The 25916-nt window shown below is 43.0% G+C and overlaps 1 protein-coding gene across 1 annotated transcript in view; it reads right to left on the bottom strand.

Moving 5' to 3' along the window:
• The window catches only part of CACNA2D4 (calcium voltage-gated channel auxiliary subunit alpha2delta 4), a 270960-nt gene that overhangs the window by 196480 nt on the left and 48564 nt on the right, over positions 1-25916 (bottom strand). Inside the window, 8 exon segments of the mRNA XM_061582150.1 lie at positions 9186-9278; positions 13381-13432; positions 14429-14507; positions 16172-16285; positions 19721-19810; positions 22095-22169; positions 25169-25254; positions 25257-25301. Coding sequence (XP_061438134.1) covers positions 9186-9278; positions 13381-13432; positions 14429-14507; positions 16172-16285; positions 19721-19810; positions 22095-22169; positions 25169-25254; positions 25257-25301 — 634 coding nt within the window.

Here is a 25916-nt window from a genome sequence, read left to right as displayed (position 1 = left end):
GAGGTACCTTGTCAAACGCTTTTTGAAAGTCTAAGTACACTATGTTCACTGGATCACCTCTATCTATATGCTTGTTGACACTCTCAAAGAATTCTAATAGGTTACTGAGACAGGACTTTCCCTTGCAGAAGCCATGCTGGCTCTGCTTCAGCAAGGCTTGTTCTTCTATGTGCTTAGTTCATCTAGCTTTAATAATACTTTCTACCAGTTTTCCAGGGACAGAAGTTAAGCTAACTGGCCTGTAATTTCTGGGATCCCCTCTGGATCCCTTTTTGAAGATTGGCGTTACATTTGCCACTTTCCAGTCCTCAGGCACGGAGGAGGACCCAAGGGACAAGTTACATATTTTAGTTAGCAGATCAGCAATTTCACTTTTGAGTTCTTTGAGAACTCTCGGGTGGATGCCATCCGGGCCCGGTGATTTGTCAGTTTTTATATTGTCCATTAAGCTTAGAACTTCCTCTCTCGTTACCACTATTTGTCTCAGTTCCTCAGAATCCCTTCCTGCAAATGTTAGTTCAGGTTCAGGGATCTGCCCTATATCTTCCAATGTGAAGACAGATGCAAAGAATTCATTTAGCTTCTCTGCAATCTCCTTATCGTTCTTTAGTACACCTTTGACTCCCTTATCATCCAAGGGTCCAATTGTCTCCCTAGATGGTCTCCTGCTTTGATGTATTTATAGAATTTTTTGTTGTTGGTTTTTATGTTCTTAGCAATGTGCTCCTCAAATTCTTTTTTAGCATCCCTTATTGTCTTCTTGCATTTCTTTTGCCAGAGTTTGTGTTCTTTTTCATTTTCTTCATTCGGACAAGACTTCCATTTTTTGAAGGAAGACTTTTTGCCTCTAAGAGCTTCCTTGACTTTGCTCGTTAACCATGCTGGCATCTTCTTGGCCCTGGCGGTACCTTTTCTGATCTGCGGTATGCACTCCAGTTGAGCTTCTAATATAGTGTTTTTAAACAACTTCCAAGCATTTTCGAGTGATGTGACCCTCTGGACTTTGTTTTTCAGCATTCTTTTTACCAATCCCCTCATTTTTGTGAAGTTTCCTCTTTTGAAGTCAAATGTGACCGTGTTGGATTTTCTTGGCAATTGGCCAGTTACATGTATGTTTAATTTAATAGCACTGTGGTCACGGCTCCCAATCGGTTCAACAACACTTACATCTTGCACCAGGTCCCGGTCCCCACTGAGGATTAAGTCCAGGGTTGCCGTCCCTCTGGTCGGTTCCATGACCAACTGGTCTAGGGAATAGTCATTTAGAATATCTAGAAACTTTGCTTCTTTGTCATGACTGGAACACATATGCGGCCAGTCTATGTCCGGGTAGTTGAAGTCACCCATTACTACCACATTTCCTAGTTTGGATGCTTCCTCAATTTCATATCTCATCTCAAGGTCTCCCTGAGCATTTTGATCAGGGGGACGATAGATCGTTCCCAGTATTAAGTCCCTCCTGGGGCATGGTATCACCACCCACAACGATTCTGTGGAGGAGTCTGCCTCTTTTGGGGTTTCGAGCTTGCTGGATTCAATGCCTTCTTTCACGTATAGAGCGACTCCGCCACCAATATGTCCTTCCCTGTCCTTCCGATATAGTTTATATCCAGGGATAACCGTATCCCACTGGTTTTCTCCATTCCACCAGGTCTCCGTTATGCTCACTATATCAATGCTCTCCTCTAACACCAAGCACTCCAGTTCTCCCATCTTGGTTCGCAGGCTCCTAGCTTTAGCATACAGGCACTTGTAAGCAGTGTCTCTCTTCAAGTGTCTTTGGCACTTGTGGTTAGGCCTGTGGTAATTTTGCTCTTCTGAATTTATATCCTGTGCCCCTGCTCTCACAATGCCTACTTCTAGGCCTACCCCTTTTAAAATTTCATCATTTCTTTGGTTTTTATCCCAGGGGGGAGGTTTATTCCGAACCGGACCTTTCTCAGCTCCTGTCGGGTTTCTCCCCTCAGTCAGTTTAAAAGCTGCTCTGCCACCTTTTTAATTTTAAGTGCCAGCAGGCTGGTTCCATTCTGGTTCAAGTGGAGCCCGTCCCTTTTGTACAGGCCCGGCTTGTCCCAAAATGTTCCCCAGTGCCTAACAAATCCAAACCCTTCCACCTGACACCATCGTCTCATCCACGCATTGAGACTGCAAAGCTGGGCCTGTCTGGCTGGTCCTGCGCGTGGAACCGGTAGCATTTCAGAGAAAGCCACCTTGGAGGTCCTGGCTTTCAGCATCCTACCTAGCAACCTAAATTTTGCTTCCAGGACCTCACGGCTGCATTTCCCCATGTCATTGGTGCCAACGTGCACCACGACCACTGACTCCTTCCCAGCACTGTCTACCAAACTGTCTAAACGACGGGCGATATCCGCAACCTTCGCACCAGGCAGGCAAAACACCTTGCGGTCTACAAGCCCATCACACACCCCACTGTCTATGTTCCTAATGATCGAATCACCCACTACAAGGATCCCTCCACCCCTTGGAGATATATCCTCGGCACGAGAGGATAGCTGCTCATCCCCCAAGGAATGGGTCCCTTCTAAGGGATCGTTTCCCTCTTCCTCAGGTGGATGGTCTCCTTCCCCGAGACCATCGTTGTCCATGATAGCAGGAGAGCTATCATCGTTGGAGTGGGACACAGCTATAACGTCCCTGAAGGCCTCCTCCACACACCTCTCTGCCTCTCTCAGCTTTTCCAGGTCCGCCACCTTGGCCTCAAGGAAATGAAGTCGTTCCCGGAGAGCCAGGAGCTCATTGCACCGAGAGCATACCCACGACTTCTGTCCAACAGGCAGATAGTCGTACATGCTGCAGGCGGTGCAAAACACTGGAAAGCCCCCACACCCCTGCTGGCTTCTTACCTGCATAGTTTTGTTTAAGGTTTATTACGTCAATGGGTTGGAGACTGCGGTTTAGTTGAGGTCAGGGAACAGACGGGCAGAGTGGGGGGCCCTGGCCTCCTCGCCCTGCTGCCGAACTCGCTCTGCTGCTTAACTCGCCTTGACGCTTTGTCAGCTGGGGCCTTGACGCTTTGTCAGCTGGGGCTCCCTCTAGCTCGTGGAGCAGGCTCCCTCGCTAGGGTGCTCTGACTTTATATGTGTGGCTGGTTCCTCCCAGCTACTGCTGCCAGCCAATGATGTGTTACTTGAGGCTGCTGGCTATCAGCTGGGGCTTAACTCTTTAGTATTCTCTCAGGCTTCCTTCCTGAGCGAGGGGCGGGGCTGTTTAAGCTTTTGGCTGCTTTTAATCTCAGCAAGGGGCTGCGCCTTCCAGGCAAGTCTTTTGTGTTTGTTGTTTTCCCACCTAGAACAGCCTGACCTTTCTTTAACCCTCTTTTCGCTCTGCTGCTTAACTCGCCTTGACGCTTTGTTGTTCCCCAAAAGGAAGTCATTAAGGTGGAGTAGCGAAAACCGCTTGGATCCACATGGTAAACAGATAAAAATGAACAGTATGCCACAATGGAGCACCCTCCACACAGTTGCATTCCAAGTGGCCAGCACTCTACTTATTCAGATTTGTGCTGTCCTTGCACTGTCCAGTTCATCCATACACATATATGCATTAGAGAGATGTGCACTGCTGTCATGTATGTGCCTTCTGAGCAGGTTGTCTTTACTGATTTTTTTAAAATACACACACAAGCACTTACATATATATACTAGGACATTGTGCATGCCCACTAAAGACTTTGTGGATAAAAGGATAAGATACTTCAAAGAGGGAATTCTCCTGTCCAACACAGAATGTCCAGTCATTTCACATGAGAGCAGCTGTAGCAATATCTGTTGCCCAAGGGATCCTGTTACTAACATCTGCACCATGCATGTACTAGCAGATGTTGCCACTAGCAAGGGTGGAAGGGTTCTGGTTATGAAAGTATTCCAGTAACAACAGGTGTCAGATTCTAGCCAAGGGAGATACAGTTGCTCCAGACAATGGATGCCACAGGACACACTGAGAGGCTTCACTGTGCAGGTGACAGACATCCTTTGCTCGAGGAACAATGCTGGTGATTTGAATAGCCAACCAACAGGTTGCCAATTATTTCCTTGCTGTTTTAGGCAAGGCATTATTTGCAGAGACTGATGCTAAAAATCACGCCTGCCTTGAAGACATGCTCCTTGACACAAAGACTCAGTTTCCTTATTCTCAGATGCATGTGCTCTAGTGGTCCCTATTTACTGAGTACAGTGCCTATTTTCTGCAGCTGAATCACTGCCCTCATTTATCCCTGGGTTGCCTTTTAGAGAGGCCTTTAAAATACTGTTAATGTGCATAATTGCAATCCTTCAAGCTTTAGCAGCTTTCCCAGCATATCTAAATGTAGGGGCAAATGCATTTTGACTCTAACTGCACCTGCATGCAAATGCACACGGAGACAGTAACGTGCCTTGTACACCACAGATAGCAGCTGACAAGTTTTATTTTTGAACTATTACATATGATATAAGTGGTTGCTCAGATTTTACATGATGCTGCAGTTTGGGGTTGGAAAGGCACACAGCTAGCCAAATTAGAGGAACTTCAAAATAGTTTTTTGAGAAAAAAATTAATTTGGCCTCCTGGTACCCCGCAGCATTGATTCTAGCAAAGGTTGGCTTTCCCTCCATTAGAGCTCGTATTCACTATTCTCTGATTAATTTTTGGAGAACTTTAAAAAAATCTCCTGCCAAAGTGTTACCCAAACTATGTTTTGATCTGCAGCTAAAATGCAAATTTTGGTCCTCAAGATTCCATAATCTACTTCGCTTATATTTTATCTTGGCAGAGGCGTTGCCTACTTTGAATTCAAAAGAGAGGCTTCAAGAATATATTTTTGGCCGGACTTCCGGGAAGGGTGATTTCGCCTGTGCTGCCTCTGAGACAAGCTCTTGTCTCAGAAGAAGCTTTTTCAGCTTTAATCAGTCAGAATGTTTTTTTTTTTGACTGGTTAAGATTTTCTCCCGGTCAGGGAGAAACGTGAGATTAACCACAAAGCCTGTTTTTGTTGGGAGGACTGGATTTCATTAATTTATGAGAGAAAGTTCAGCCAGCGAATGCCGGACGGACTTCCATCAAAGCTCTTGCTGATTAAGCGACACGTTTATCTTTTCTTCAAAGAAAAACGAACTAACAGGCAAGCATCCTTCTTTCCATTTTTTTTTTACTTGGTTTAAATTGTTGCACCAAAAAGAGATTTGTCAATGAATCAGCTATAAAGAACTGGGTGAGTTAAAAATTTTCTCTTTCACTCACAAAACTAAGGAGGAAAGAAATAGAAAAAAGCTTATCTTTGTTTTTATTGCAAAAAGCGGGCCTGGAAGTACATTCTAAAGATATTAACGGAAGAGGGATTTTTATTTCGAGGAGGGAAAAAAATAAACAAATTTGATTTATGCACTTTGGAGTATTATGTCTGGAACTATTTTTTTTTTTGGTCTATTTCATTTTGACGAATCTGCTTACTCACAACGCCACTAACTGTTTGAAGCTGGGAACTAAACTTGTTTTGTTTTCCTGAATATATAAGAGATAAGGCAGGCTGTATTGATGTCTGCAAGCCTGAAACATTAACCCAATTGTGGCTGAAATAATTTTTTGTTTTTGTGGTTTTAAGAATGACAACCAGGAAAGTGACTGAGACCATGGAAGAAATTATGTTTCAGAAAATAATGAGTGAGATTGAGATAATGAAACAAACCCTGAGACAGGGCAGACAGGAGATGAAAATTGAACTTAGCAAAATGATGCAGGAGTTTTAAAAAATAGGGGATTCTGTGAAAGAGGATTTTGATGGGATTAGAGATGAGAAAAGAAAAATTAAAGGGAAGATACAAGCCATGGAGACTGGAACAAATGAGGAATTGGAAAAAGATCTGGAGTTTACGGATGTTAGAAATAAAGTTTACTGTTTGGAATTCAACGTTGTCTCTGAAGAAACTAATGAAGATATTAGTGATAAAGTTATCAACGTCTTGGATAATTTTCTTGACTGGAATGATGTGATGGAGCTTGACATAGAAAAAATCTATGGAATTAATTACAAATATGTGACAATGGAAAAACTCTTAAGAGATGAGCCAGTGCATTTTGTAAAAAAGAAGAGCAGAGAAGTGACTTTACAACAATATTTCAGCAACATATTCAGAATTGATGGCAAGGACATATTTGTGAAGGGGGAAATTCCCATCAGACTCTTGTTATATGACTATGGCTATGACAGCAAGATCATCATGAGATACTGATAATGGATGAATGGATACTGAAACCACTGGATTTAACAGGACTATTGAAGATGGAAGATGGAATTAATATTGATAATGGAAGAATGGTTATGGAAATTATTGGACCTAATAGATTTGACGAGATGGATTAATCGATATGTTTATTTGGATTATGGCTATGACAACAAGATTATTATGGGATACTGATAATGGAAGAATGGCTACTGAAATTACTGGACTTAACAGGATTATTGAAGATGGAAGATGGAATTAATATAGATAATGGAGGAATGGCTATTGAAATTATTGGACCTAACAGATTTGAATCAGATGGATTAAGCGACATGTTTATTTGGAGAAAAATTGAAAGATATATCTCTCAAGGAATTGAAATCTCTTTTGGACTTTTTGTGGAAAGAATAAAGTAATGTTTATGAGATTTGATGATTAATTAAGATAACTACTGGAGGAAAGTGATTTTGTAATATAATTTTAGAGACAGGACTGTTATATATTGTAGACCTATGGTTGATCTGCGACAAATCGGAAGTCAACATTTTATTTTTTTTGTATAATTGTTTTTGTTCTGTGTTGTTTTTTTGTTTTTGAAAATTTGAATAAAAATTAATAATAAAAAAAGAATATATTTTTGGCCATAGTGTTTTCTTAGATAGGCAGGCTATTATCAGTTCTAAATTCTCAAAATGATATACACTTTACAAGTGTGACCATCAAAGAGCTGCCTATCTGAAGCAGGAAAATCCAGATTCAAATCCCTATCTAGTTTTGAAACTTAGTGGGTAGCCTTGGGCTAGTCACATAAGAACATAGAGTTGGGAGTGACCTTGGAGGTCATCCAGTCCAGTCCCATAGCTCAGTGCAGGATCTGCAATGCAGCATCTACAGTTGCAGTTACAGTATCCCTGAGAGAAGGCCATCTGGCCTCTGCTTAAACTCCTCCAGTGAAGGATAGTCCACCACTACATGAAGGAAGTGGTTCCATAGTCAAAAAGAAGTTTCTCCTGCTTTTCTGCTATTTCCAAGTTCCATATATTAATTCTAGTCCTGCCTTGTGGAGCAACAGAGAACATGTCTGCTCTGTCTTCCATGTAAAAGTCCTTCAGATACTTCAAGACAGTATCAAGTCTCCCCTTAATCTTCTGCTCTTGAGGATCAACAAGCTCTTTCAACAGTTCCTCACAGGACAGGGATTCCAGACCTTTCACCCTCCTAGTCATCTTCCTCTGGACATGCTCCAGTTTGCCAAGCTGTGGTGCCCAGAACTGAACACATTACACCAGATGTGGTGTGTTCACCACACAGGGTTGTTGCAAGGATAAATTGGGGAGGGCCCATGTATGGTGTCCAGGATGACAGGACAGAAATATAACAGCAGCAGCAGCAACAACAGGCAAGTATCTCCCCCCCCCAATATCTTTAAAAGAAAAAAAGCAGTCTTTTTGCTTTTAAATCAGTGCAGGGTGGGCTGTTGGAGAGTAAATCAATACAAAAGTTAGAGAAGCACCTTCAGCAATGTGCAAAAGTGCAGAGACCCTCAAGCAGTGATTTTTGGTAGGAAGAGAAGGATATTACAAGTATATAGAGTGTCATTTTTGTTTGTGAGATGCTGGAAGGTAAGCAGATGTGCAAAGCATGGATTAGTATATAAAATGCTCCTTTGAACAGAAGTGCACTCATGCTGACTTTCTGAAATGACGACATGCTCACACAGCCCCAAGCTTTGAATTGAGAGAGGAACAAGTGTAGCTCCCATTTATGCTCATGAATCCTCACATTAGGGGCCTCTACGGACTGATGTTTTATTGAGGCTGTACTCCGCAACATATCTTGACAGAATAATAGTGCATTTGCAGTGTATTTATTCCGCTTTATCAGTTGTTCTGCTATGGGTTCCCAATGCTACTACATATTGCTGCCTGGAGTAGCTATTGCACAACAAAAGCACAGGGGGGGAGAGCTCAAAACATTTGTGGTATGAAAAGTTATGGGGTCTCAGCAGAAAGTTACAAGATGTGCACTGATTGCAAGTGAAGCTGCATGACCACCCCAAAACCTTGCAGGTGCAAATAGTATTGAAAGTGGGACTGCATGTGACCATGATGAGAGCACCACAAGCGAGTACAAATGAATGCACAAGGGTGTCTTGACGGGCCCCTAGGTAGAGATGCCCATATGGAAGCCTAAACTTTGGCTGGATCACAATATGCACATTTATCAGCCCACACCACTTCCTGCACTTTGAGGAGAGTTCTGACCTTTAAAACAGGCTCTGAGATTAAGCAATAGTCAGCTCTGAATCAAACAAAGCCCAGGTCTTTGAGGACTTTTACAAATTCCAGAAGAAATCTCAGATTAGTCTAAAGGGGGGGGGGAGCGTTCTTGGGACTGATTTTGTAACCAGTAAAATCAACAAGCACACAGTAAGGTTGGCTCCTGCTTTTCCAGTGATACCATAGCCACCTGCTGCGTACAGTCTCTTGATCACATGAAATATTTACTTGTTTTATGCATCATTAGATTGCCACAAGCAGCCCTGTGGTGAGTCAATGTAAGGCAACTTTATCAGTTTGCAAAATGATACCCTTTGGAGTTTTGCAACAAATTAAGTGGCAGGGTTTGACAACAAGAAGAGTTGTCACTGAGGGGAAAGGGATGGTTATGCTGTCTGTACGTTTGCTGATTGAACACTCCATGCTAATTCTTGGAGTCTATGGGCAGGTCAACACCATACATTTAAAGCACATCCAACACATATTTAAAGCACTCGACTTCCCCCAGAGAATTAAGGGGACTAAAGCTTGTTAAGGGTGCTGGGAATTTGTAGCTCTGTGAGGGGAAAACCACAGTTCCCAGAATTTTTGCGGGGACGTTGTGTGCTTTAAATATGCACTGCATGTGCTTCAAATATATGGGTGGGATCTGCTGTATGTCTCAGAGATGGGCATCCAAAGGACTCACCTGTTTGAGAGTTTCTCAGATCCAACATAGAGGGAGCTCCTCATGAGACCATGAGTTCCCATAAAGGCCATCTCCACTCCTCCTTCAGTCTCACTGTTGGATACAGTTGCAAAGAGAGAGAGAAAGGGACATAGCATTAGGTCTCAGCAGGGCCAGTTCAATGTACTTTGTACTGCATGATCTAAGATTAAGGTAGAGGATGAAGGGCACATGCTTCACATACAAAGGGTCCTGGGTCAGTCCCCAGCATCTCTAGGAAGGGATGGGAAAGACTGTTGCCTGAAGCCCAGGAGTATAGCTACCAGTCAGACAATACTGAGCAAAATGGCCCAACGTTCTGGCATAAGGCAGCTTCCTATGTTGCTATGAGATATCCTCTTCTCTGCCCTGGGATCTGTGACAATGGATGCTTGGGTGTAACTGGGATCTGTTAAGCGGATGCTTCGGTGTAACTGGCAGATCACACACAACTATCCCTTGGCCTGAAGATTTATAGCCTGAATCTTCTATTTCTTTAAGAGAAACAGGTGGAAAAGCTAATTCACTCAGGGCTTTCTAGTCTGGAGAAAAAATATTAAGGGAAATGACATAGGTTTACAAAATAATGCACAGCTGCAGAAAACAAATACATATATATCTCGCACACAGAGATATATATAACTCAAGATATGGTGATGGCCGCTGGCTTTCAAAGGGGATTACAAAATTTAATGGAGGTTTGTAGCAGGCACAATGGCTATATGGAAACCTCACATTTAGAAGCTGCATGCCACTGAACACCAGTTCTTAAGGGGCAAACTGCAGAAGAAAGCTATTTCTTTCATTCACTGCTTGTGGGCTTCCTGAAAGGATCTGATCGGCCACTGTGGAAAAGTGAATGTTAGACTAGATGGCCTTTGGTTTAATCCAGGAAGACTCTCCTTAGATCAGTGGTGAGCAATCAGTGGCCCTTTAGATAATGCTGGGCCCCAGGCAGCTTAGCCAGTGGTCAGGGACAATTGAGTTGCAGGCCAGCAACAGCTGGAGGGTTGCTGGTCCCCCTGCCCACCTTAGATTCGTCTATTCATTGCCTTTCAGATCATCCACCACACTCTTAAAGTAATGCTTCCCCCACTCCAGTGAGCATTTTGGTTGCTTATGCAGTCAGGTGCCACTCAAAGTCAGATGGAACAGACTTTTCAGAGTAATGAAGGCGTTATTCTATTATTGAGATTGCATACCATAATTCTGAAAAAACTGCACTGGCTGTCTATTAGCTACCAGGCTTCGTTCAAGGCATTGATACTGGTGTACAAAGCCCTGTACAGCTTGGGACCAGGATATCTAAAAGATTGTCTCGTCCCCTATATAACCAACTGATCACTGTATTCTGCAGGAAAGGGGGCATCCTGTAGATACTATCCTATCATGAAGTCCATTCTGCATGATGTCAGAACTGGGCCCTTAGTATGGCGGCACGGACCCTTCAGAGCTCCCTCTTGTTATATATCAGACAAGTGCCATCTCTATTGTCCTTTCAGCAACTTTTCAAGATGTTCCTCTTTCAACAAGCCTTCTAAGTGGATATTTTTATCCTAGTTAGTATCTGCATTGGATTTGAATTGATTTAATATACTGTATGTATTGTTGTTATTGTTGTTTTAAATTGCTTTTATACACACACACACACACACACACACATGCATACACATATATAATTGGTTTTTAATTTTTAATATATATAAATGTTTTGACTGTTTGCATATATGCAATTGTTTTATATATGATTTTATTGTATTGTAAATCACTTTGGGATGCCTCATGGGAACTGATCAGTAAATGAAATACATCATTATCATTATTATTCCGAAAGAACCCAAGTCACAGTGAAGAGGTCTATAACGTGGATACTATTTCTAAGATGGTGCCTCATCCCTACCAACCACATCACAGATTTACTATATTTATTTATTCATTTATTAGTAAAATTTGTACATCACACCTTCGGCACAAGTGTTTCCAGGCACAGCAGATCACAGAGGGGGAAAAGAGAACAATGTAAAAAAAAACCCCAGCCTTATAAAAATCAATAAACAGCAGAATACAACAAAAGGGGGGTGGGGGCGGAATGAGAACACCCAGTGGATAAAAACACCTACAGTGTCCTAAAAGGTTTTTAAGATAGTTTAGATAGTTTGGTAGACAGTGCTGGGGAGGAGTCAGTGGTCGTGGTGCACATTGGCACCAACGATATGGGGAAATGCAGCCGTGAGGTCCTGGAAGCAAAATTTAGGTTGCTAGGTAGGATGCTGAAAGCCAGGACCTCCAAGGTGGCTTTCTCTGAAATGCTACCGGTTCCACGCGCAGGACCAGCCAGACAGGCCCAGCTTTGCAGTCTCAATGCGTGGATGAGACGATGGTGTCGGGTGGAAGGGTTTGGATTTGTTAGGCACTGGGGAACATTTTGGGACAAGCCGGGCCTGTACAAAAGGGACGGGCTCCACTTGAACCAGAATGGAACCAGCCTGCTGGCACTTAAAATTAAAAAGGTAGCAGAGCAGCTTTTAAACTGACTGAGGGGGGAAACCCGACAGGAGCTGAGAAAGGTCCGGTTCGGAATAAACCTCCCCCCTGGGATAAAAACCAAAGAAATGATGAAATTTTAAAAGGGGTAGGCCTAGAAGTAGGCATTGTGAGAGCAGGGGCACAGGATATAAATTCAGAAGAGCAAAATTACCACAGGCCAAACCACAAGTGCCAAAGACACTTGAAGAGAGACACTGCTTACAAGTGCCTGTACGCTAATGCTAGGAGCCTCCAAACCAAGTTGGGAGAACTGGAGTGCTTGGTCTTAGAGGAGAGCATTGATATAGTGAGCATAACGGAGACCTGGTGGAATGGAGAAAACCAGTGGGATACAGTTATCCCTGGATATAAACAGAGCTTGGAAAAGTTACTTTTTTGAACTACAACTCCCATCAGCCCAATCCAGTGGCCATGCTGGCTGGGGCTGATGGGAGTCGTAGTTCAAAAAGTAACTTTTCCAAGCTCTGGATATAAACTATATCGGAAGGACAGGGAAGGACATATTGGTGGCGGAGTCGCTCTATATGTGAAAGAAGGCATTGAATCCGGCAAGCTCAAAACCCCAAAAGAGGCGGACTCCTCCACAGAATTGTTGTGGGTGGTGATACCATGCCCCAGGAGGGACTTAATACTGGGAACGATCTATCGTCCCCCTGATCAAAATGCTCAGGGAGACCTTGAGATGAGATATGAAATTGAGGAAGCATCCAAACTAGGAAATGTGGTAGTAATGGGTGACTTCAACTACCCGGACATAGACTGGCCGCATATGTGTTCCAGTCATGACAAAGAAGCAAAGTTTCTAGATATTCTAAATGACTATTCCCTAGACCAGTTGGTCATGGAACCGACCAGAGGGACGGCAACCCTGGACTTAATCCTCAGTGGGGACCGGGACCTGGTGCAAGATGTAAGTGTTGTTGAACCGATTGGGAGCAGTGACCACAGTGCTATTAAATTAAACATACATGTAACTGGCCAATTGCCAAGAAAATCCAACACGGTCACATTTGACTTCAAAAGAGGAAACTTCACAAAAATGAGGGGATTGGTAAAAAGAAAGCTGAAAAACAAAGTCCAGAGGGTCACATCACTCGAAAATGCTTGGAAGTTGTTTAAAAACACTATATTAGAAGCTCAACTGGAGTGCATACCGCAGATCAGAAAAGGTACCGCCAGGGCCAAGAAGATGCCAGCATGGTTGACGAGCAAAGTCAAGGAAGCTCTTAGAGGCAAAAAGTCTTCCTTCAGAAAATGGAAGTCTTGTCCGAATGAAGAAAATAAAAAAGAACACAAACTCTGGCAAAAGAAATGCAAGAAGACGATAAAGGATGCTAAAAAAGAATTTGAGGAGCACATTGCTAAGAACATAAAAACCAACAACAAAAAATTCTATAAATACATTCAAAGCAGGAGACCATCTAGGGAGGCGATTGGACCCTTGGATGAGAAGGGAGTCAAAGGTGTACTAAAGAACTGTCGGGATGCAGAATTGGGGCCCTGTTGTTTCAGAAGAAGAGGAGGAGGAGGAGGAGATCAGTTGGCCAGAGCTGTGTGAAGAAGAGCCAGAGGAAGGGGGGGGAATCTCAGAAATAGAGCCGTCTCACAGTGAAAACCTTGAAGATTTCACAGAGACAGAAGCTGTGCTTCCCACGCCTCCTCCCCTTTCTCAACTAGAGCAGCTAGAAAGGGAGAGAGGTGAAGGGGGAATTCAACTCCCTCCTGATCCAGGGAAAAGCCAGTCTGACGGTTTAAGCACAACTCCCCCCCCGCTTTCCCCCATACCAGAGGTAGAATACTCACCACGTACACGAAGACAGCAAAAGAGGGCAAGGGGGAGAGAGAGAAGGGGTGTGGACGAGAGTGCATTGAGGCGGAGTGAGAGAATTCGCACCAGAAAGGCCCCCTTTTAAGGGAGGGGAGGGGAAGGGATTCCTTGTTCTGTCAACTTTCTTCTATGTCGCAGGATATGTGTTACAGTGTTGCTTCATGAGAAGGCGCAGTTTTTGTCTGGATATTACTTTAATAAAAACTGAATTGCTTGCACCAACTGGTCTGGTTCCTGAGTCCCGTTCTGGACACGACAGCTTGACAGAACCATCTACTCCACCCTCAATGCTTCCACCACTTGAACATGACAAGATGGAAAAGGGAGCAGCAGGGGGAACGAATCCCACTTCTGAGACAGAAGAAGTGCGACGACTGAAGACTAATGTGGCAGATTTACAGGCAGATGTACAAACCTTGTTGGCGGCAGTCAGGACTTCTCTCAAATAGTGTCATGTGTAATATGTTTGCGACATGATATGACATGATGACATAATAGCTGTATATCCAACTAACAATAACCAATACTATTTCCTTGCTATGTTTACTAACATGGGGTGCTCTGCAGCTGAGGGGGAGAAGGAGCTGGATTCTCAGGAGGCTCCTCCATGTCTCCTTCTGAGTCTGCTGCTCCTGGGTCTGCCGCTGTTACTCCCGAGTTGTCCTCATCTGAGGAGTCCTCTGACGGGGCCATGACAGGCACTTATTTAGCACAGGCTAAGTAGTAGGCATATCTAGGAATTCATTCCATCTCTTGCTGCTTCTTTGGAGCTTCTCAGGCTCAGACTAAGGTTTAGACTATACAATCTAAGAACAGAAGGTTGCCGTTTGCAGCAAAGGATGCTTCTTACCTTTGTTGTTGCATGCTATCCATTTCATGTTCTGTGCAAAGCTGACTTCCCTCCCGATAAGATAAGTAAAAACCCGTACCTGTGAAGGAAAAATACAAATGCTGGAATTAAATGTCAAATAGCCTCTTTGTCTGACATTCAGTAAAATGCCTGTTCTACATGTCCTAGCAGTAAGGGTGAATAGGAAAGATATGCAGTACTGTATGCTTTGTATAATGACTATATGCTATACCATTCCCTTTTATTGAAAAAGACCGTGGGAAAGACTGTTAGCATATTGCACCTGTTTGGAATGATCAGTATGCCTCTACAGCAGATGTGAGGAAACTGTGGCCCTCCACATGTTTTTGAACTCCAACTCTCATCACACACCCTGTCTACCAGCAAGCATGGCTAATGTCCAGGGATGATGGGAAGTCTAGTTCAGCAACATCTGGAGGACCAATGGCTCCCCACACTTGTTTTACAGAGTAAAAAGCAAGGGTAAACTGTACTTCAGGCGGATCTAAACTGTACTTCAGAGGGATCAAAACACTGGCAAATACATCAGTTGCAGGAGCATCACATTTTCCCACCAAACAATAATGCAGGCTCGCTGTGAACTGCAATTGGACCCACACACGAGGGCTTCCATTGTTTCTGGTATGTTATCCCAATGTGGTTGGGCTAATTAGTGACATCACGTGTAACACGCCCAATGGCCAGTGTCACGGTTCCCATGGAGACTGCTTGGCAGGGTATGGGGGAGATGGAGAGGGGTTTACCAATGTACAGGAAGGGAATGAAGAAACCATGGAGGAAATGCTTCCAGAAGCCTCCGGGCCTGTTAATGGAATTGTGGAGAAAGGCCCAGAGAATCCCCCACACCTGTCTATATTGGTCAGTGAAGAGTCTTCATTGGCACCCAGCCCAGACGTAGTTGTTGTGAAAACATACTGTAATGAGCCAGCCCAGAGTGATAAGGCAGTTTTCCTCAGAAGGAGAGCTGACAGTCTGCAAGGCCATGTAGAAAGGCCAAAAAAGAAATTACTGAGAGAAATTCTCCTCTGCTCTGAGAAGGAGCCCCAGCCTTGCAGTAAAGGCTGGAAAATGCTAGAGTTAGCCAGAGCAAATAGGGTGCCCACCCCCTCTCTTTTATAAGGAGTGTCTGGGGGAGAATCCTGGTTGCAGCAACTTTCCACTCTTGCTTCCACATGCCTAGTTCTGTATCCTGAATCACACCTAGAATCCTTGATGCCGTGTTCCTGTGCTGACCTCCGGAATAAAACCTCATGTAAAATGCAGTCTCAAGTCCTGAGACTGCTTCTTTGTTTGGGAGCCAGGACACCCAGCCTATTTTGATATTTAAAAATAATTAATTTTTTTCCAGATACAGAGACTGACCCTTATTATAGTAATTATTTACTCTTACTACTATTACTATTATTATGTCTTTAGCGTACATATTGCCTTCCAAAGTTACATAAGCAGATCCTTGTTCCCAAGGGGCTTACAAGTATGGCTAATGGATTCTAAGCATTAGGAAGACCCATACAGCTAGTCATCTCAAGGGAAATTTAGGCTGCAATACTACACTCACTTACCTAGGAGTAAGTTCCATCAAACTGAATGGGGCCGATATGTATAGGATTGCACTGCTAGTTAGGAGCGCCTCTATGCTACTCAGTACCTGCTCCTGGTTTGGCAGCTCATCATTCATTCGGCACCAGTCAGTCCTCTTCATTCAGCACTTTGGAAACAAACCTGACGACCAGGCCAGTTGAATTTTTCAAAGACATATTCATAATCTTCCATAGCTCCATCAGTGATCAGCATGATGGCTTGGTTACAAAGACCTCCTTGACCAGCATTTCTGAACTGCAAACAGAATGGAACCAATAGTGATAATAATTATGCGACCCGTACAAATGAGAATTTTACTTGGACTGGTGTAGGAATATGAAGTATGTTTGTTAGGAACATGGGAAGCTGCTTTATACTAAGTCAGGGCATTGGTCCATCTAGCTCAGTATTGATTGCACTGACTGGCAGTGCTTTTCCTGGATTTCAGACGGGTTCTCTCCCAGCCCTACCTGGAGATGCCAGGAATTGAACCCGGGATTTTCTGCATGCAAACATATAAGAACATCAGAAGCTGCCTTGTACTGAGTTAGACCATTGGTTCATGTAGCTCAGTATTGTCTGCACTGACTGGCAGTGGCTCTCCCAGATTTCAGGCAGAAAGACTCTCCTAGCCCTACCTAATGGAATGAGGATGCCAGGAATTGAATCTGGGATCTTTTGCATGCAAAGGAGGTGCTCTACCACTGACCTACAGCCCTTCACCATCATTTAAATTATGGCTTGATCTAAAAGCCCTTAATTAAGAACTTTGGAAAAACTCCCATCAGTCTTAGTGAGAGTTCTGCTCAGAAGCAGAACCTTTATAAGGTTCCTCATGATTCAAAATGCGTTTGCAAAGGAACCAGGTTTTAATTTCTAAAATCAGAAAAGCTATGATTCAGGTTTTCTTTTTCTTTTCTTTTTTTTGTATAAACTTCATTTGTTTTCTCTGCAGGTATCACTTCTTCATATAACACCAAGATTTCTTATACATGACCATCCGATACCAATGCAACCAAATATGAACTAAATTTAACATAAATAAACAAGGGAACAAAATTTCCCCAGATACATATCTGAGAACAAATTCACTGTGTTGTCTAGCTGGCAAGAAAATGGTCCACTTTACCTGACCAAATAATAACTACTACAATTAAACATATTTCCAAATCTGCCAGGCTTCTTTGGATGGAGAATGAGCAAATGAATCTTCAGAAGTATATTTAATAAATGAATGCCAAATGATATAAAAAGAGTCTGGTGTTTCTTTTCCTAGTCTTAACTTCAGTTCATGTGTGAGCTTTTCCGTTATGGCAATATTCCAGAGGGAGTTATACCAATGTTCAATTGAGAGACTTGTTGCTGTTTTCCGTTGTGAAGCAATTGCAATCTTTGCTGCCAAAGTCATGTAAATGATAAGTTCTTTAGAGAGCAATTTCGCATGTGTGTCATCAAAAATGTTTAGTAACATCAGTTTTGGGGAAAATGCAAAGTGCTCCTGAGATATGGTTAACATTTCATTATAAATCAACAATCAAAAGTCTTGTACATGTTCACATTCCCACCACAAATGAAAGTAAGTTCCAATCTTCCCACAACCCCTCCAACAAAGCGGGAAGGCTGTTGAGAACACATGTGAATGATTCAGGTTTTCTCAGAAATTAGGCCATTTTTTCTGAAAGCACATGCTCCAATCCCATATTACTTCCTGTGGTGAGAGGAAGGCACTTTGCACATGCTCCTAAGGTACATTTTGTAATTACTTTAAATGAACCAGATATTCATTCCAGCACAGAAAACAGATCCTGGGATTCAGCGTTGGTAAGCCCTAGCTTTAATTAAACTCTGGTTCAGAGTATCATATTGTTACTGATTTGTTGTGCATAGTCCACATGCCGTTTATCAAAGTTGTGATTCTACTGGAGGGGATTTCATTCTTGAAAGCAAAGCACAATATTTTGTTCCTACAGAAATGAGAAAGACTTCTCTCAAATAGTGTCATGTGTAATATGTTTGCGACATGATATGACATGATGACATAATAGCTGTATATCCAACTAACAATAACCAATACTATTTCCTTGCTATGTTTACCACTATTTTGTAAACTTCCATTATTATGTATAAAAATGTGCAATAGGCATACTAGACCTCTTACCAACAAGACAAGAATAGGAACAGCTACTGTGCTGGGTTTTATCTATGGGCGATAATGCGAAAAATCTGAAAACATAAAATTTTTCATTCTGGGGGAGAGACATGCTCTCCTGATTCCCATCAACGATCTTAAGAAAGAAGACATTTAATTAATTATAAATTTAGGGAAAGATCTTAAGAGTTCCCAAAAATTATAATAGAGATTTTCCCTACCAAAAATACAAAGAAGTGATTGGTTCAGAGTGGATTTGCAGTTTGCTGGTACCACTGTCACTATCACCACTGGATTGGTTTTTGCCCTCATAGCTCCCCATTAGTGCAACTTTACTGAGTGATGCTAATTAAATTTAATATCTCATTTTCTAGCTGAAGCACCACTTGGTAGGTTCCACATCTGATGGTGTGGAGGAGCCATATTATTCTGGTGCAAAGCAGAGCAATTCCAAGTTAACTCATTCCATTCACTGAATATAAGGCTGAGGATCCAGGTTTTATCTGTATGAGTGAAACTGACTCTGGGAATATATTCAGTTTAATTATGCTATTTTATGCCTTAACATGAAAAAGTTCTCATTCTCGTTCCTTTAAATGACTTCAGTTTAACCCTTTTCACCTCTCCTGTCACCTGGAAAACAGACTCAGTTAGTCATTTTGTACTCTCAAACCATTGAAGAATTGTCAAGATGTTCAAATATGAAAGACAAAATGGAAATGGACTGCCTTCAAGTCAATTCTGACTTAATGGTGACCCTATGAATAGAGTTTTCACGGTAAGCGATATTCAGAGGGGGTTTACCACTGCCTTCCTCTGAGAGGCAGTGATGTGGGGATTCGAACCCTGGTCTCCCAGGTCCTAATCCAAAACCTTAACCACTACACCACACTGAGTTCTGATTAAATGCCTAACTCAAAAGTATCGCCACTGAGGAAATCAAGTTCTAGATGAGTTAAGACCCTGATGAACTATTGGGGTCACCTCTTCTAGTGGGAGCTTCGTTATCTCACAGTTTACTTTCTGACACCACAAACCATATCTATAACCTATCTTTCTTTCTCACAGTAACATCACAATTTCCTTGCCATCTGGAGTCAGACATTTATATACAGTATATATAAAATCAAAGTTCCTAAAATAACCCTATCCAAACATGTTGCCATCATCCTCTCTTGTCACAATTTCAGCCAACATGCCTATCAGCAGCTTCTGGCGCTGTCACAGACAGTTTTTGTCACTGTTATCTGGAGCACTTCCTTCTCCTCCAATGCACTGCCATAACTGCCACAATGCTGCAGGACACAGAAGGAAAGCAGTATGCATTAAAAAAATAGTCCCAGGCTATGGTCTGAAGGCACATAAGCTTAGCTGAAGCTAAGCAGGGTCAGGTCTGGGCAGTGCCTGGTTGGGAGACCGCCTGCAAACCATATGTAAGCCGCCTTGGGTTTCATGAAAAAAGGAAGGCGGGGTATAAATGTAATAAACAAATAATAATAAATAATAATAAAGTAAAACCCTAGCCCCACAACATTTCTTACCTTCCTCAGGATTCTGAAGGATTCTGTCAGGGCTTTGTTCACTGTCCCAACTCCTTCTGTATGCAACTCACCCACCAGCTGCTTGAAATGCTAAGCAAAGGAGGCAAGATATTCTCATAGTAGTGAGTTAAGGTAGAACAGCCTTCCCCAACCTGGTGCCCTCCAGATGCTGCCAGACTACAACTCCCATCACCCCTGATTATTGGCCATGCAAGCTGGGGCTGATGGGAATGGTAGTCCAAAACATCTGGACTTCCCCACTAGGTTGGGGAAGGCTGAGACAGAGACAAGTGCATACACACTAAAACACCAGAAACACCATCAACACTCCATGTGCCAAAATAGTCTTCTCTGCTGACTTCAGTGTTGGGACAGCTCCACACTTGGGGATGCATAATGATGCAACTCCTATCAGTAAAGAAAGTAAGGGTGCTTCCAGACTGTTGCTCTTTTCTGATGGGATTCAGGCATATATCATCAAATTCAAGTTGTGCAATGAAAGTTGATTTGGAGCTCTTGCTTCCCCAGAACATCTACTTTTTTGTGATAAGGAAAGTGATGGGAAAATGCACTGAAAAGTTAATTCACTCATGCCAAGTATTGTAATGTTGATGCATTCCATTTCTTGCTTGACAATTTCTAACTTTCCCTGGTTCATGCTTCTCACATTCCATGTTCCTACTGTGTACATCATACAACTCCAGACTCTCCTTTCGCATCTGTGTGCATCAGCCTCCAGTTGCATCATTAGTCACAGTGCTACTTATACTTGCCCGTTGTTCTTCCCTAGTAGCTCACTGAGTGCAATCTGACGTGGGGGTCACATCTTCCAGCACTATCTCGTGTTGCATTTTGGATACTCTGTTCATAGGGTTTTTGTGGTAAGAGATATTCAGAGGTGGTTTACCATTGCCTTTCTCTGAATCTGGAAGCATGTTAGTCTGGTGTCTCAGCTTTGACCACTGCGCCTTGAGTGACCAAGCTAGGAGTCTAGCCTCTTGGTCTAGCCTCTTGACGGCATTGCTGTCAGCTTCTTTGACACACTCAAACCCCCTCACCACTTTAAGGTGTGCCTCTGAAGAAGAGGCTACTCAGAGTAGACCTATTGAAGTTCTCAGAAATGGAACTTAGATTAATTAACTTTAATGGATCTACTCGAGCAGGACTTAGTTGAATAGAACCTTGTAGTTATGTGAGGAGTAAACTACAGCTTCCAGAATTCTTTTTTTGGGGGGGTGCTTTAAATGTATGGTGTGTATGCAGAGACTTTCTGTGTGCAAAGTATGTGCTCTAGCACTGAGTTATGGTCCCTCCCCTGGGGCAGAGGCCTACAAGCCCACATTGCCCAGTTAGCAAGAGACATCAAAGAGCAGATTACTAAAAAGCAGTGTATTGTCTGTCTTGGATTTGCATTATTGTGGATTGCTTCAGTTTGGTTCATTTTACATCCAACTGGGCATTGGATGTTGATAGGTGTGAGCAATAATCCTGGAAAATTTAAGGGAAGGCACACCAACACCTTCCCTCTCTTGCCCCATACTTAATCAAGAATGGTTTCCTAATTTTTTTTCCAAAATTGTTCCTTGCATCTACTCTAAAGTATCATAGTCCCAAGGATCATAAAGAATGCACCTTACTTTTCAGATACCTTAACATTAAAATGTTGTTTTTAACACATTTCTAATCTGGAAATGTTCTATCATATTTATATAAATAGAGAATGGAATTAACACAACACAGCTTTTTTACATCTGGAAAATGGAACCCACACTGTTATGAAACATCCATCTTCCGTTCCTTCTCTTCATAACTATAGTTCTGTAAGGCAGAATGTTTAACTCTAAACACCCTCATCAACTACAATTCCCATGATTCTTCATGCAAAATCATGGTTGGCGTAAAGCCAGTATTACTTTGTTGTATGGCCTTTGTCCTTCTCTCTTTTTTTCATCTTTCTCCTTGGCTTAGAAAGACAAACAAACCCTTTAAACAATAAAAGGAAATCAGTGGCAGGGCCACTGGTGCTATCCAACAGTTGTGAGTCAAAATCTATGGAAGACAAACAGCAGAGAGCAGGGTTGGGAAACTTGCAACCCTCCAGATGTTGTTTATCTACAACTCCTATCACTCCTAAACATTGCTCATAGTGGCTGGGCTAATGAGAGCTGGATTTCAACATCATCCAGAGGACCACAAGTTCTCCATCCCTGTCCTAGAAAGTCCCATGGCAGGCACCTAAGCTACTCTTATGGTGTGTAAAAGTATTAGTAAAAGTCAGTGTGACAGAAAGAACACTTTTTAAAAGTCCACTTGCTTCCCTATAAACCAGGACACAATAAGGAACATGCCTAAAAATTTTGAGCCAAGTACTTACCTCTCTGTTATCTCTGTCTGCTTGAACCAGGATCCCCTTAAAACAGGATTCAATGTAATGAACATAATCATTGTACTGTAATGACAAAAGGAGGGAAATAGTGCCTACTATAGAAGGAAATGCATCAAGAACAGCCCCTACAGCTATACAATGTGAGCAAGTTTTTGAGGGCATGATACATATTTTAAAATGCAGGGTTCTACAAAAAATCTTCCCATGTTTTTTGGAAATAAATCTAGACATAGATTCACACTAGGCATTTCTCCCCACTAAATAATAATAATAGTAATTTAAGAAGTGGATAACCCTGGCTGTCAATGTCCAATTTTCTTCCTCAAGTAAGATCTTCACCTGAATTTCATTTTAAAAATAAAAAAGGTCTTTATTTGCCCTTGCTTTCCCCTGAAACCTGAACTGATCCATCACCTCAGGGAGGGGGTTAAAAAACCCAAGAAGCAAGCACAACATCCAATTCCTTCCTAGGCTGGGTGATCTGAAGTCAAAATAGTCATTCCTGGGGTTGCAACTACCTTCCACCCTCCCCCTGGGTAAACTTCTCTCACCCTCTGTCATCCTCGCCACCTTTCTCCTGTGTAAATTTCTTTCAAGTGCAGAGTCCCTTCACGCCCGCTACCATGAAGGAGGAGGAGGCAGGAGCCCAGCCGCAGCAATATCCTCCTCAGGAGTGCTAGCGAAGGAAGTAGGAAGAGGAAGAGCCACGCTGTGGGGCAAAAGACAGGCTGTAGGCTGGGGTGGGCAATATCTGGTTAATTCCGACCCCCCCCACACACACCGGAATTAAGCAGATTTTTTGCCCCCTCCCCTCCTGTCTCCTCCTTCGCCCTGGTGTGTGTATGTGTGAATGGGTGGCAGATTGGAGGGGGCCGGCTGCAGAAAATGTGACAGGGATGAAGTCCCGATGCGTCCCCTCTCCAAAACACACCTGCTTTCTGCTGCTCAGGAAACTAAAGGAGAAAGAAATGAAAGGGCCTGCTGTTGTAGAGGGGCACAGAAGGGTCAGGCAACTGACTCCAGTGACTACAGGGCTACAAATGAGGGAGTGAATGAGGACAGGGCTGGTTCAAGACGTTTTGCCACCTGCAGAAGACCAGCAAATGGGGACTCCCCATCCACCCACCAGGTGCACTATAGTCAGGACTAGCCAAGTTATTTTGGCACCTGCGGCAGCACATCCCACCACTCCCTTCTTCTGGGAATAAAAATTGAATAATAATAAATTATATAGCTAAAAATTTGCTGCCCTTTTATGACACCCAAACTCAGCTGCCTGTGGTGGCTGCTTCATTGTGCCTAATGATAGGGCTGGTCCTGAATGAGAAACCAATAGGCTCAGGTGAACAGGGGGAATAAAGAGATGGGAAGCAGAAGCGGCCGGAAGGAAGGGGCAGCCCTGTGGACCTGGCCTCTGGGCACCTGCCATAAGCCAGGATGGAGTGGGGGCGGTGCAGGCATACTGGGGGAGCCAAATTGGTGCTCCACCAAATTGTGCCCCAACCCGTCACTGATGCTGCTCTTGGGAGGCCAGGTATGCCACCATAGCCCTTTCTGCCGGCCACTCATAGTAACAAGCATTGTTTCAGTCACATCTGCTTAGGCTAAGTTGCAGTGAGAGGCCAGAAAGTACTCAGTAGCATAAAGGTGTAGGGAGTGGCTGGAGAGTTGAACTGCCCAGTGTACCAAGTCTTCAGACTGCATGTGTGGCTACCTGTGGACATTCCCTCCTCTCCCATTTCAGGTCTCATTCTCCCCCTCCATCTCCCCCATCCCAAATGATCAAATGCCCAATTAGCCATTTTGTTCCTTATTTTTGGATGGTGAGGCATGTGATGGTTCTGTTGCCATTTAATCCTACAAAAACTGTTCTTAAGAATAAATACTCTGCCCAAGCCCTGCAAATATTTAATCTGATCACAGCAAGGACTATTTTTAACTGCTGCAATCAGTTCCTGGTACAGATAACTGAAGCTAGAAATGCCTTGCGGTAGATACTCCGAAATAATTTCTGTCTGCAAGAAGCACAAGACATAGGAAGAATTTGTTAAGACCAGGAACATATCCAACTTCCTGGGTGTATCTTTTGGGCACAAGGCTCTTTGTCCCCACCGCACCCCAAAAAGAGGGGGAAGAAAACAATGAAGAAAATCTCTTCAATAAAGCATGAAGGCAAAATTACATGTGCTTATTTTTTTAAAAAAAGTGAAAGCATCCAGGTATGGCCTTCCCTAGAGCATACAGCAGACAGGGCTGCAAATATTCCAGACAAAGGCTACACCATACATTTAAAGCAGATTTAAAGCAAATTTCTGTCCCTCCCTCCAAAGTATCCTGGGAAGTGTAGTTCACCCCTCATAGAACTGTGATTCCCAGCACCCTGCATAAACTACAATTCCCAGGATTCTTTGGGGAAAAGAATGTGCTTTAAATGGATGGTGTGCATGGAGTCAGAAACATCAAGGGATAATTTCTCCAGCTTCTAGTAACCAGTCATTGGATGGAGGTTAGGAAGGCAAACTGGAATGTCTGGGAGCTGCCAAGTCTGGGATGCCAGATGATTTGATCCTTGTGAAGTCAGATGTGAACTAACCTGATCCACACCTTCTGGTCTAATGTGCGGATCTGAACTTACAGCACAATCCTAACCATGTCTACTCAGAAGTAGGTCCCACAGAATTCAGTGAGGCTTACTCCCAGGTAAATGGGGGTTAGGACTGCAGTCTTAGTTATCCAATGTTTTTTGCCCTTTTTGAACATTCTCATACAGATCTTGGTTCAAAAACGTATCAAATACATTTTGAAAAGAGATTTAGAAATACATATTTTGAGAGAAAATACATTTAGAAATATGTGTTTAAATTTTTGTGCATCTTAAAAATCTATAAATTAATGCAGAAAAGGGGCAGTCTTATGGGTGAACACAGGTGAAAGGGCATGGACCAGAAATAGATTGATTTGCTCACCCCAGTGCCAAGCCAAAGCTCTTGCCCACACTAAAATCTAGTGCTGTTGACTCTGAGATAAAGGATGTTTACAATGAGAAAGGATGTCATACTTACAGCAATAATATTAACAAAGTCATTTTCTCCCAGCGTGTCCAAAATGGTGACGATGGTGTGTTTGGCAATGGTTAGTCGCAGACCATGCTCCCACTGATGTCCACCAGAATTACAATATCTTTGGGTGATGTAGCTGCTGTTGGCGTGTGTGCGTTGTTGCGTGAAACAGCATACATTACGTTGGAGTTAAGTTGAGCAAGAAACTCCTCTTGCCTGGATGTACCTTGACAGGAAGAGGAAAGGAAAGCAGTAAATATAAATTAAATCTGCAAGTAGGGCACAAGAGGGAAGTTCCTGGTCATATCATGGAGCACATGATGCAAGACTGAAGAAGTGATGAATGCTGGATCTAAATGTATGGTAGAATCAGGAGAAGGCACTGATGCCTTTCCCATCTGGCTTGGCAATCTAAGAATGCATCTTCCAAAGACATAAGCTGCCTTATTTAAGGTGGCAGATAAATTCTTTTAACAACAACAAAAACAACCTACAAAGAACAGCCCCCCCCCAGTACCAATCATCTGGGACACTGTGATTGGCACCTCTTGTTGGAGACGCTGCCTAGTTAGTACTGACCCATGACAGGACCTTCTTGGAGGCAGTTTCCCATTTGTGGAATGCCCTACTTGGCGAGGTGTGCCTGTCTCCCTCATTATTAACATTCATAAAGAAATTAAAAATATTCCTGTTCCCAGGTGTTTGATGCCCAAAAGATACTGTTCCCAACAACCTGTAAATTATTAGGGTG

The sequence above is a fragment of the Rhineura floridana genome, chromosome 8 (assembly GCF_030035675.1).
Source record: "Rhineura floridana isolate rRhiFlo1 chromosome 8, rRhiFlo1.hap2, whole genome shotgun sequence".
Classification (NCBI taxonomy): domain Eukaryota; kingdom Metazoa; phylum Chordata; class Lepidosauria; order Squamata; family Rhineuridae; genus Rhineura; species Rhineura floridana.
This window is presented reverse-complemented; position numbering and strand designations above follow the sequence as displayed.